Source organism: Thalassophryne amazonica, chromosome 13 (genome assembly GCF_902500255.1).
Source record: "Thalassophryne amazonica chromosome 13, fThaAma1.1, whole genome shotgun sequence".
In the NCBI taxonomy this organism is placed as follows: domain Eukaryota; kingdom Metazoa; phylum Chordata; class Actinopteri; order Batrachoidiformes; family Batrachoididae; genus Thalassophryne; species Thalassophryne amazonica.
Genome location: NC_047115.1, coordinates 19,938,188 through 19,951,599, shown reverse-complemented (window position 1 = coordinate 19,951,599; position 13,412 = coordinate 19,938,188). Strand labels below are relative to the sequence as shown.

At 39.4% G+C, this 13,412-nt stretch overlaps 1 protein-coding gene across 1 annotated transcript in view; it reads left to right on the top strand.

Moving 5' to 3' along the window:
- Positions 1 to 13,412, top strand: part of LOC117524020 (inactive phospholipase D5-like) — a 97,554-nt gene that overhangs the window by 52,504 nt on the left and 31,638 nt on the right. Inside the window, exon 2 of the mRNA XM_034185738.1 lies at positions 6,520 to 6,656. Coding sequence (XP_034041629.1) covers positions 6,520 to 6,656 — 137 coding nt within the window. The remainder of the gene's footprint in view (positions 1 to 6,519; positions 6,657 to 13,412) is intronic.

Sequence of the window (13,412 nt, the reverse complement as noted above, 5' to 3'; positions counted from 1 at the left end):
TTGGTGTGTAAGTGTGTCTGTGTGAATGTGAGGCATCACTGTAAAGCGCTTTGTGCTTCTGATGCAGATGGAAAATATATTAATGCAGTCCATTTACCATATGTCTTGGAAATCTCAGATTGCTCTAGTTTCTTGTATTTTTCTACTGATTATGGTCAGTGAGGACAGAGAGAGGGCAAAAAATGGATTTGTTTCAGCATTGCCAAACACTGAAGGTTCTAGTATCGATATTATATCGGACATGAAAAAGTCGTATTGTTCCATCCCTAGTATTGACTAACCATATTTGGATCTGCATGAAATTTCACTTGTGGATTGTTCTCCATCGACTTGAAACTGCTGACAGGTTTCACTGAGATCAATGTTTTAATTTTGGTGAAATGAATAGACGAGCGAAAAATGCAACACATTCTCACACCCAACTCATCACATTTTGACACAAAGCTGTTGTTGTGATCAATCGTCAATATATGACAAATTAGGGCACCCCTTCACGCTAATGCAAATTTTAATTTTAACTATAACCCAAACACTGATAAATGTTCCACACTGTGCAGACGGATGAGGCTGGAATTAGAGTAGTGTTCAGAATAATAGTAGTGCTATGTGACTAAAAAGATTAATCCAGGTTTTGAGTATATTTCTTATTGTTACATGGGAAACAAGGTACCAGTAGATTCTCACAAATCAAATAACACCAAGCATTCATGATATGCACACTCTTAAGGCTATGAAATTGGGCTATTAGTAAAAAAAAAGAAGTAGAAAAGGGGGTGTTCACAATAATAGTAGTGTGGCATTCAGTCAGTGAGTTCATCAATTTTGTGGAACAAACAGGTGTGAATCAGGTGTCCCCTATGTAAGGATGAAGCCAGCACCTGTTGAACATGCTTTTCTCTTTGAAATCCTGAGGAAAATGGGACGTTCAAGACATTGTTCAGAAGAACAGCGTAGTTTGATTAAAAAGTTGATTGGAGAGGGGAAAACTTATACGCAGGTGCAAAGAATTATAGGCTGTTCATCTACAATGATCTCCAGTGCTTTAAAATGGACAAAAAAAAACAGAGACGCGTGGAAGAAAACGGAAAACAACCATCAAAATGGATAGAAGAATAACCAGAATGGCAAAGGCTCACCCATTGATCAGCTCCAGGATGATCAAAGACAGTCTGGAGTTACCTGTAAGTGCTGTGACAGTTAGAAGACGCCTGTGTGAAGCTAATTTATTTGCAAGAATCCCCCGCAAAGTCCCTCTGTTAAATAAAAGACGTGCAGAAGAGGTTAAAATTTGCCAAAGAACACATCAACTGGCCTAAAGAGAAATGGAGGAATATTTTGTGGACTGATGAGAGTAAAATTGTTCTTTTTGGGTCCAAGGGTCACAGACAGTTTTTGAGACGACCCCCAAACTCTGAATTCAAGCCACAGTTCACAGTGAAGACAGTGAAGCATGGTGGTGCAAGCATCATGATATGGGCATGTTTCTCCAACTATGGTGTTGGGCCTATATATCACATACCAGGTATCATGGATCAGTTTGGATATGTCAAAATAATTGAAGAGGTCATGTTGCCTTATGCTGAAGAGGACATGCCCTTGAAATGGGTGTTTCAACAAGACAATGACCCCAAGCACACTAGTAAATGGGCAAAATCTTGGTTCCAAACCAACAAAATTAATGCCTCACAGATGTGAAGAAATCATGAAAAACTGTGGTTATACAACTAAATACTGGTTTAGTGATTCACAGGATTGCTAAAAAAGCAGTTTGAACATAATAGTTTTGAGTTTGTAGCGTCAACAGCAGATGTTAGCAGATATTATTGTGAACACGCCCTTTTCTACATTTTTTTTTTTTACTAATAGCCCAATTTCATAGCCTTAAGAGTGTGCATATCATGAATGCTTGGTCTTGTTGGATTTGTGAGAATCTACTGAATCTACTGGTACCTTGTTTCCCATGTAACAATAAGAAATATACTCAAAACCCGGATTAATCTTTTTAGTCACATAGCACTACTATTATTCTGAACACTACTGTAAGCAGTTAGTTTTGCATGTTATCAGAGGGAAATTAGGCTACTGTTTGTCATTAAATAGCAAAATGCTTCATCTGACTATATGAAGAAAATAAACTGAATGATCTGAGTGGACCTTGTGCTTGGTTTCAGTGCATAAGGTTCCTTGTTCAAACCCCACCCCTGCCACATTTCTCCATGGAATGTGGAGTTGTGTTAGGAAGGGCATCCGGTGTAAAACATGTGCCAAATCAACATGCAGATTCACCTTGGATCTGCTGTGGCAACTCTGAATGAAAATGACTTACTCTATTGTGGATTTGAATACTTCATGTAATGTACTTTGATCATTGAGTGTTGGGTAACACTATATACAGTTGGAAAAAAAACACATTTCTCCTCAAATTGTGTGCATGTGAAAGCAGTAGCTGGTAGAGACAAATACTGGAAATCTAAGAAGCTGCAGTTTGACTTTCCTGCAGGCAGCGTTTCGTCTACACAATTTTTTTCCACAAGATGATCGACAGCTGTGATTTCACCTCCATTTACCTTGAGAGTTTTTGCTGAGTGTGTTTTTTTACTGAACGCCTGCTGCTCTTCCACAGCAGCTGCAGACAGGTAAAGGAGGTTTTACAGAAGATTTTTGCAAACAATATCTGAATCTACCTAAAACCTTATGGGGCATGAGTTGACTGTGGTTGGATGAGCTAACTCACAGTGGTGCCATTTAACTAAAAATTCATACCAATCAATCACAAATATTTTGCTGCTCAATATATACTTTTACAGCATCCATCTATGCTTTTTGGTTGTTGAGATATACAAAAAAAAGGTATTTTGGGGACCATGTTTTCCTTGACTTTGAGTCTTGTCCAAACAACTCCAACATCTAAGCACCTCTAGATATTTATCCAGATAATATTCCCACCAAGTTTGAAGGAAATTCATCAAGCCATTTTTTTACAGTCACACAGACACACTCACACACCCCAGTGAAATACACTGCTACTGCAGTTTTGCAGATGTGCAGGGTAATGACACTTTCCAAGATCTATGTATGGTCATAATTTCATCTTATTATGTCCTCAATATAATATTATATCCATTGCTGATAACAACAAAATTGATCTGAAAACAGTTCAATGGCCTTTTCATGTGACATATAGAAAATTCATCGTGGCTCAATATCCAGTTATTTTTTATGTCTTTGGCTATAAGTGTACCAACTTATATGCTTTTATCACAAAATCCGTAGTTGTTATGGTTAACTAACTAACTAACAGGGTTAATATTCTGTCTTCCATTGCTGCCAGAAAGTGAAAACCAGTCAACAACCATCAGGCATCAACCTCAAGCAGACGGTTGTGTTTGCACTGTGAAGCTGAATATCCCTGCTGGTGCCTCTGGTTTCCGCGGGGGAAACTCACTGTCACTGGCTTCATTTAATACCCTCCTCAGACGCTGCCTGAAATGCAATAAAACCAGGAGGCTTTGGCTCAGTGAGGCTCGCAGAAGTTGATGTTGGATGATACGAGTCTCTGCGGATGATGACTCGAGTCCAGCTGACTGTGCAGATGAATTGCTGTGCTCATGGATAATTAGTTTTTGGCTCTTTTGGCTGCTTTGAAAGGGATCGGGATACAGTGGCTGTTGTTGGACAAATGGGACGTTCTCAGTAATTAGATGCAATCTAGTGGATGTCAGCAGAGTCGCACTTTAGGCTCAGTTTGTCTGGCTGTGGACGGGAAAACTATGGAGAGATTTTTACAGAATTATTCATCAGGGTTAGAATGTGGGAAATGGAAGTATTCTTCAGATTGTTGGAGTGATTGGGATCACTAGCATGATGTGGGAATGCTTTTTTGTATTATTATTATTACTCTATTACTCTATGAGATACTTGGGCTTTAGCAAAGGCATTCGAACAGGTTCATTTCTGTATGTGGCTGCAATGATCTGGCAACAGTCTGTTTTCCAAAAATAAAAACAAAAAACAAGAAAAGAAAACCCAAATCATTATGTGGTTGTAAATGGAGATATGTCCGTATATGATGAAACTAGACCACTTTTCATTAGACTGTATTTCTCTACCAATGTCCAACCATTAGCCAGATCTGAAACTCTCTCTGGATTCAGAGTTATTCACATTTGTGGATTTGCCATAATGACTTTATATCAGGGTGGTCTGACATGTCAGAGGTATAATCTTCACTGTCTGAGCCTGACTCATCTCTATCAATGGAGCTATTTTCATCCTCACTCTGGTCATCAATAATCAGTCTCAATACTTGTGCAGCTGTAAATCTTGCTATTCTAGGTCTTTTGGCCATGCTTCCCTGCTAAACAGTAAAATATAATAATTAGAGTTGGAAAATTACAACACTATCTGAAGCTATCATGTCAAAAATCTCATAGCTCTTCCCAGGGTCATTAAATAACCCCACACAGGTTTGGATTATAGTTGCCACACGGATCGGCCAATCCTTGCAAAATTCTGTGAGCACATGCAGGACAAATAGATTGACAAATTCATGGTAGGAAAGCTTTTTCCCATTTGACTTGGAGGAATGGTGCACAAACGTATATGCCTGGGGTCGTGAATGACCCCACTCAATCACTTGGGGATTAAACTGCAGTTTTTTAAAAAAATAACTTGAGTTGATTTTTCATCTGAACCCTTCATTTCCAGGTTTGCAGTATAGTTTCTTTTAATTCATTTAATTGTATTCCAATTATGCTAATTTATGCCATAGAACCTATTTTGTGCTTTCATTCCCTCTATATGTTACAAATAAATTAAATCACATCAAATAACAAGTACAGTTTGTGATTCCACTAGATAACAGATGTCGTATTGAATTTTCAGATTGTAAAGCACTTGATATAAAAAAAAAAAATCTGCTGAAATTACAGAAAAGTACACAAACCAATCATTTTAATTATTTATATTGCTGCCCTTCACAACCTGACAATACCCTCTTCCAGAGGTTACATATGTTTGCATGCACTGATGCTGCATGTTGGAGTATTTGCCACACCACATCCTGGATGGCATCCATCCAGGCAGACAAACAGTCCACCCCATCTCTCAAAAATAGTCACAGTCTACCTGCTGCAGCCAGGTGAAATGTGGGCACCCCCTTGGTTTTCACCAGCTGTTGGGGTCCTCAGCACTGAGGTACCTGCATGCTGTATCATGCAAAGAGAAACAGTATGTTGTAGATGATGCTATGTCACAATGCAAGTGATGTTTCTCATCTGAGTCTCCCAAGTAACCGTACATTTGACATAAAGTCTTTTGAGCTGTGCCAAAGCATCCTCCAAAGAAACCTAATACCAAATCCAATCACCGCCTTAGGCCACTTTTTAACATCCAAGTCTCATGACCATACTGTAAGACCCTGAAGGCCTAGGCCTTCATTTTCCCGCAAAGTCATCACCATCACCTAACACATGACTCACTACACTTCTGATAAAAGTGTCAGGATTTGGGTTTTGCTAGCTTTTATTTCTTGGCTTTGTGTTTTTCAGTTACAATTTGTTTATTCTCTTACTGGGGTTTTTCTGTTTGGGTCTGTCTGTCCCGTTCTTTCCTGTCTGTCTCTGCTGGCTCTTGGTGGTGGGTGTTTCCCTCTGTCTGGCCACACCCTCTTTCTGGTGTGTTCCACGCACACCTGTTCTCTGTCTGCACCTCATCACCTGGGTGTATTTAAGCTCCCCATTGTACCTTACTCCCTCGCCAGATTGTAGCGCCTTGTGCCTCTTTCCAGCTCTGTATCTTGTATTTCCTTGCCTTGCTTCGTTTTGCCTCATCATGTTTTTGACTACTTGCCTGTGTACCTCGACCACGCCTAAGCCTGATGTTTTTGTTACTGTTGCTCTTTTTGGACTGCCTTTCGGTGTACCGACTCCAGCCTGTTTACCGAGTAAACGCCTTAACTCCACTGAGCTGTGTACCTGCGTCCTGCATTTGTGTCCAGCCCGTCTTGCCTGTCAAACCTGATAAAAAGTAGCATATTTAACTTGTAGTAGGAAGTATTCTTACCTGTGACAATATTGCAATAACATTGCAATCAAGTGTGTTATATCAACCACAATCACAGTGTTTTTGTTGTGAGGGAAACATCATAAAATATGGTGTTGTTTCTTTTCTCTGTTGTATGGGAATCTTTGGATTTTATCCAAATAACCAATGCAAGAGATTAAAACCAAACCCAACAATGGTCTTTCATCAGTTTTGGTTCTTTTTTAAAATTCTTTTTCTTTTCCTATACTCCTTCCTTTGATCTTTCGACATTCTGCCTCGTCTTCAGAAGTGTAAACCCACGTTCTTACTTGAAGGCCATGTTTGTGTTCAATTCTGCCCACTAATCTGCTGATCTGTGCATTAAAACAGACAAGGTTGGGGCACTTTGGCCTTGTTTTTACAGGTTTCAGACACACTGAATAGCACAATATACAGTTTGGAAATCAATGCACTTTTCCCTTCTTTGTCTTGCAGTCTCAGCAGAAGTGCATTTTGGTCTTCGCCTTGGTGTGCTGTTTTGCTGTGCTGGTGGCGCTGATTTTTTCAGCAGTGGACATTTGGGGTGAAGATGAGGACGGGATCACAGAGGAGAACTGTAGCAAGGACTGTAGGTAAGATGAATGGCCAGTTTCTAGGGGTGGAACCATAATCACCTATCGTGATAATTGTATTGAGGCGCCTGTATCAAATTGTACTGATTTTTTTTAAAGGAGTATCATGATACAATGAAAAGTCAACTGCTGCATGACATGTTGAATAAGAAATATAAATGATTTCTAAAATGTGCAAATAGGAAACAGATAACCTCAAGGATGACCATTTATACCATTTATAATTTTACCATTACAATTACAATTACACCATTTATAATTTTTCTTTCAAATTAAGCATTCACCACACAGATTACTTTCTACATAATTAGTGTGAACAGTGATGTAATTATGGATCATGATATGTATCAATTCATGAAAGGTGTATCATGATATCTACAGTATCATGGAGCTATAGTGTATTACTTCCATCCCAGTTTCACGGTATTAGATCATGGTACAAGTAGATTTTCGTGATGCTGCATCACGAAAAATAGATTTTCATGATGGGCTGTTTTACCCTAACTCTAACCATAACCACAACCCAACAGTGGGTCTACAAATGGGTCCCAGCCTTGGCTCGGGAAGTAGGTTGAAATCCCCGCTGCATGGGACACAAGGGGAATCTTACCCTCAGAACAAATAGATTTAGGAATTATTTTATTAGGTATTAGGGGAGGTGATGGTCTAGTGGTTAAGCATTGGGCTTGAGACCAGAGGATCCTCTGTTCAAACCCCAGCCTGACCGGAAAATCACTAAGGACCCTTGCGCAAGGTCCTCATTCCCCAAGTTGCTCCCGTTGTGTAGTAAGCGCCTTGCATGGCAACAACCTGACATCGGTGTGTGAGTGTGTTTGTGTGAATGGGTGAATGTGAGGCATAACTGTAAAGTGCTTTGAGCGCCTGATGCAGATGCAGAAGCGCTATATACAGTTGTATGTAAAAGTTTGGGCACCCCTGATAATGACAACCAATGATTTATAAAGGAAAATCATGAAAATTATCAGGGGTGCCCAAACTTTTGCATACAACTATAAATGCAGTCCATTTGCCATTTATTTTATCCCAGCTGCAATAGGCCTTTTAAATAAGATTAAATAATTTTGATGTGCTTTTAAATGATATGCTCTTTTTATTACTAGGTTTAATGTAATTTCTATCTTGTTTTAAGTTGTTTTAGATTGGGTGGATGTAAGTGTGTGTGCATTTAAACTAGGGACATAATAAAGCATTGAAGTTGAAGTTGGCTCCAATGGCAGTGGTTCCAATCCTCAACCTTGGGACCCAAAGTAACTGTACATTTTGTGTTCCTCCCTGAACTACTCAGACCAGATACACATTTGATACAGGTGTGTGCAGTATTTTGGGTTCCAAAGACCCAAATCAAGTCAGTTAGGGTTAGGGAAACCATAAATATGAAAATGATGAAGGTTCTTGGGGTTAGTAATCTTATCAAACTAACATGTAAGTTGTGAAGTCAGTTTGGATAGGCCAAAGGCAAATACTAATACAACACACATAATGCAGTATAACTAAATTATTAAAAAGCTGGGTTACACGCCAACACCACACACTACAATTTATGCATACATTTAAACAGTGGTGGGCACACTTCCGATAATCCGATAACAGATAATTATCGAAGATGTTTTCATTATCGGATTATCTTTTTAGATAAATTTAAAAACCATCATCGAACTAATTATCTCCCGATGAATTACTGTCCGAAATCTTTTAGACCGATAACGTACTAAACTAAGCTGAACAGTGAAGAACATTTTTAAAACTGTTAAAGCTGTTGAGACCTACCTGTTAAAAGTTTCCTAATAAGCATGTTGTTCCATCCTCTACAAGGAGAATTGGTGACCAAAAAAAAAAAAAAAATCATTTCCTTTAACGCCATACTGATATAATCGCAATGTCACCAAGTCATCCAGAGGCATACATGTTTAACTTATGGTTCAAATTTTAACCACTCATTTTAGACAAGTTATTTAAAATTATTGTCCTGTCTGAAGTTTATAAAGTGAAAATATCAGATATATGTTTTCGTTTTAAAGTAATGTGCTAATTTTTAAGGTTTTGTGAGCACATGCTGTGCCAGGCAGCAATGCATTATGGGTATCATAAGGTAATCTCAGACGTTCACGACAGGACAAATGCATTTCAGACACTCTGTTCAGGGTCCACAGATAACAGCATTAAACTCTAGTGCCTAAAACTCTCGTGAATATATTCTCTGGGTTTATAGACGTTAGTGTATTTGCATTTGTTAAATTCCACGCATCTTAAATGTAGCAGACACAGATTATCTGGAATTTTGTTTGACATTTTTTTCAAGGCCGCTACTGCCATCTACTGGCCAGGAGTGTTCATGGCAGTATTAAACGTCTGGGTACATGGCTGCTCTCAAAGTGTTGGTATTGTCCATTGTCCAGGCGCTTTTTGTGTGCATATATGTTAACTTTGTATTCTAAAACTACGGTTAGAAGTAATTCCGACTCCTTATCGGTCCACACGAACGAGGTTGACGCCATGTTTTTAGTTTTTGTGGAAGTGACGACAAGAGAATAAGGCTCCTGATTGGATAGAATTTTAATCAGTACCGCCACCCAAAGGTTTGGCAGACTAATTACAACACATTTATACGGTTCGATGTGGATGGATTTTTTTTTTTTTTTTTTTAACGCCGTAGTGTGGATGAAGTTTTTTCTCCAAACTGAAAGGGTAAGATATTCGGTTTTACAAATACCCGACAACATGTGTACATGGCCTTATGTCTGTGAAAGGCACTATATAAATAAATTTACTTACTTACTTACTAATATTGAGTGCACGTTTTACAACATCATAAAAGTTTTAAAACATGCAATTGCGATGACACTTCCAGGGCTCCGTAAAAATGCCTGTTTTTACAAATAAAAATGGAATATTTTACAAAAGCACATTTATCTTTAAACCAACACACGACACATGTCACATTAACGTGTTGGTTTACATAATGGATTACTGAACCAATCACTGTTTAGCACTTTTACCCAGAATGCTTTGCGGTCTGTGTTTGTTACAAAACCTCAGAATTAGTGCCTTATTCATCATTAAACGATATATGTTATATTTTAACTTTGTACAAATGACAGAATTGTGATGAGAGCGCTGTTGTAAACAAGAGCTTCCAGCAGGAGCAGAATGTTGAAAGAAAAATTATTATGATTAGTAAAGAGTTAATTACGTGGGTGCTCTCAGGATTTGTCTGTGCTGCTTCCTACAGGGGGCAGCATGGTCAAACATTATTGCTTATTCTTTAAGTCTTTTACTGCTTTTGATGCTTTCAAAAGCGATCGTGTTAAAAATCAATTTCAGCTCTTTAGTAACTGCAGATGTCCCATAGACAACACCGGAATTTATCGGTTATCGATTATTTGTAACTTCCGATACATTTATGGGTGGTTTATCTTTATCAAAGATAACTTTTCAGTTATCTTATTATCTGTTATCGAAGTTAATTTTTTGGTTATCTGTGCCCACCACTGCATTTAAATCAAATTTATATAAGCAGTATTCCTATATCATAATACATATTAAATAATGGATATCCAATGATACATATCGTATTGAGTTTTTAGAAATGATATAGAGCCCTAAGAGTACACTTACACACACTCATCTTCAACCGCTTGTCCAAGATTGGGTCATGGGGGTCTGGAGCCTAACCCAGCAGTCATAGGCCGTGAGCCAGGGTAAACCCTGGACAGGATGCCAGTCTGTCGCAGGGCCACATGTAAACAAACACATTCACACTCGCATGCACACCTACGGACAATTTAAAGTTTCCAGTCCACCTAACCTGAATGTGTTTGGATGGATGTGGAAGGAAGCCGGAGCACCCAGAGGGAGCCCGCACAAACATGGGGAGAACATGAAAACTCCACACAAAAAGGCCACAGGTGGGAATCAATCCCATGACCTTCTTGCTGTGAGGCAACAGTGCTAACCTCTAAGCCACTGTGCTGCCCTACTTTCAAATCAAGTTCTTCTTCAAAACAACCAGTTGAGATAAACACTGGACTCAGTGTGCAAGTCACAGATACTGAGAAGTCCATCATTTCCCAAAATCAGAAAAATACGTAGGACTGTCCACAGTACCAATGGATTGGTGATGGGAAAGACCAGTGGTCTGATCACAGGCTGATCAATTTATCTATTGAAAAACAACCAATATACAACCCGTCCATCCATCCATTTTCTTCCGCTTTATTCAGAGTCGGGTCGCGGGGGCAGCAGCTCAAGCAAAGCTGCCCAGACCTCCCGATCCACACACACCTCCCGCAGCTCCTCCGAGGGAACCCCAAGGCATTTCCAAGCCAGCCGAGAGACATAGTCCCTCCAGCATGTCCTGGGTCTTCCCCGGGGCCTCCTCCCGATGGGACGTGCCCGGATAGAACCAATTAATTATATTGGTAGACTGTTTATCCAATCTGGTAGATTGTTTATCCAAAAGAGTACATTTTTAAAAACAATCATGTCCAATTTTCAGGAAGGTTCCCCAAAAGTACTCTAATGCTAACAGTTTCCAAACAAAAAGTTTCCAGAATAAAAGTTATTTTTTAAGAATAGAGTGATGGCCCCTGAGGCACAAAGGTTGAACAGTGCATGCGATATGTCACAGTGTCACAGTGTTCCAAAGTGAAATGTGCTCATAAAGCAGTTCTTCATCCCATTAGATTCTCAGCAATCTAACATTCAGAGTTACGTCTCTCTCGCTCTCTCCCTTCACTTTCACCAAAATTTAATAGCCTTAAAGACAAATATATCTGACATCCATCGCTTCTACTTACAGCTGAAAGTCTAATTCCAACTTGTTTGGCTGCATTGAATTTCAAGTGGAGGATTCCCCCCATCCAAGGTTCAGCAGCAGAACCACAAATGCATTCTGAATCTGAGGCAGAGCAAGGCCTGATGGGAGGGACAGGGAATCAGAAGGAGGGGAACATCAGGCCAGAAATGTGAATAACAGGAGTGAGAGATGGATGGAAGGACTCATCAGCTGCTTGTGTCAGTTCATGGCTTCATTCAAAGCCAGACTTCAGCAGTACGTGTCGCCAGATTTCATTGCACACGCAGTTTTTCAAACGTGTGAGCAGGACTTTGTTCCCCTTTGACACACACAATTTTTAAAAAGCCTTCAGCGATGTCCAAGTGTAATATAATCGATGGTGTTGTAAAGCAGCTGACAGCATCATACTATCATTAGAGAAATATTTGTGTGTTTGCTCCCCTACTCCACCCCTGTTCTTTGCTGATTCCCATGTGGATGAAGGTCAACCCCAAAGCTGGTCTCAAAGGGTTAGTTTAGGCAAATATGTAGGTGAGTTCTGGAACTGCCCAGGTGACATCGTGTTGAACTACAGTTAATTATTGGGGTCAGTATCATTGAGCCCAATCGGGGTCAATTGACTCCAATTGATTGAGGTAAATATCATAGCCAAAAGTCAAAATTTAACCTCTACACCCTGATCTACAAAAACTTTGCACACATATGTAGGTGGGGTCTTGATTTTCCCATGTGATGTCACTCCAATTGCCACTAAATGTGGTACACATATGTGGAAGGGTTCTGGAATTGCCCATCAAGGTCAACTTTGCCAAAAGCCACTGAGGTTGAGGTGATGGCCACTTGTTTGATTGTTGGTCTGTTCTTCCCTGATCATTTGTTGATTTCTCCCAAACTTGGTATGTCAATGAAGGTTGACCCCAAAATTGCCCTAAAAAAAAAAAAATGTAATTTTGGTCAAGGAATTTGATTTTTTTTTTTTTTTTTTTTTATAGCCCCAAATATAGCACAAACTTAGCTGAATTCCAGAATTTCCCTGACAAGGTCAGTCAGGGGTCAGTGTCATTGAGGTTAAATGTCATATTTTTTTCATTCCTACTGGTACGATTACCAAGCTTTGCTTTAATCAGGTTTGCTAATAAATATGAGTGTGATTACTCTGCGAGTTATTGTGGGGCCCAAAAACCCTGTTGATTCCTGAGACACTTGTTAATCTTCACAAAAAAATGTGTTCATGCTGAACTTTTTTTTTTTTCATCGTCACTTTTGGCACCAACTATTCACCGTTCTAAATCATCTGAATCTCAGACTGATGTGTTGCTTTGCGTTGTAGCCACTCTTCTCCTTTTAGGGGGAAAAACTCCCAAAGTAAAGTCTGAGCAGGTTAAATGAGGCAGACGTCTCCCCCTGCGTTCTCCAGCTCTTCCCTCTCTGGGAGACTGGCTGACCGCGTGAGGAATCTTCAGCAAAAGCTAATTGGAGCTGACTTGTGTGCACAGATAAAGATTATTTGTCTGTTTTTTTTTTTTTTACTCTAACCAGTCAAAAGATGGAAAAGTTCATTCAGACAGTCAAGAGACATTTAGGTGCTAATTTATTGAGATCCCACATAACGAGCGCTAAACTTTTTGCACATTGAGGTGGAGAATGTTTTGCAGGTGACGAAGAATAACTGCGGGTGGTAACATGATGAAGACAGCAGTATGTAAATGAGGTTATTGTGTGTGTTAACGAATGTAAGCACAAAACAAAATTCAATCAGCCACTTGCAGCCACACGCAAAATAAGACAAACACACGCCTTTAACTGAAAGTGTCATTTACTGAACATTTACCAAATCAAAAATGCATGTACTTTGAGAATGGTTTGTCACAGGGGGTGAGCAGTGTTTGGCACAATCCATATTCAGCACCGCTCTCATTAAACTGGTGGATATTATGTTT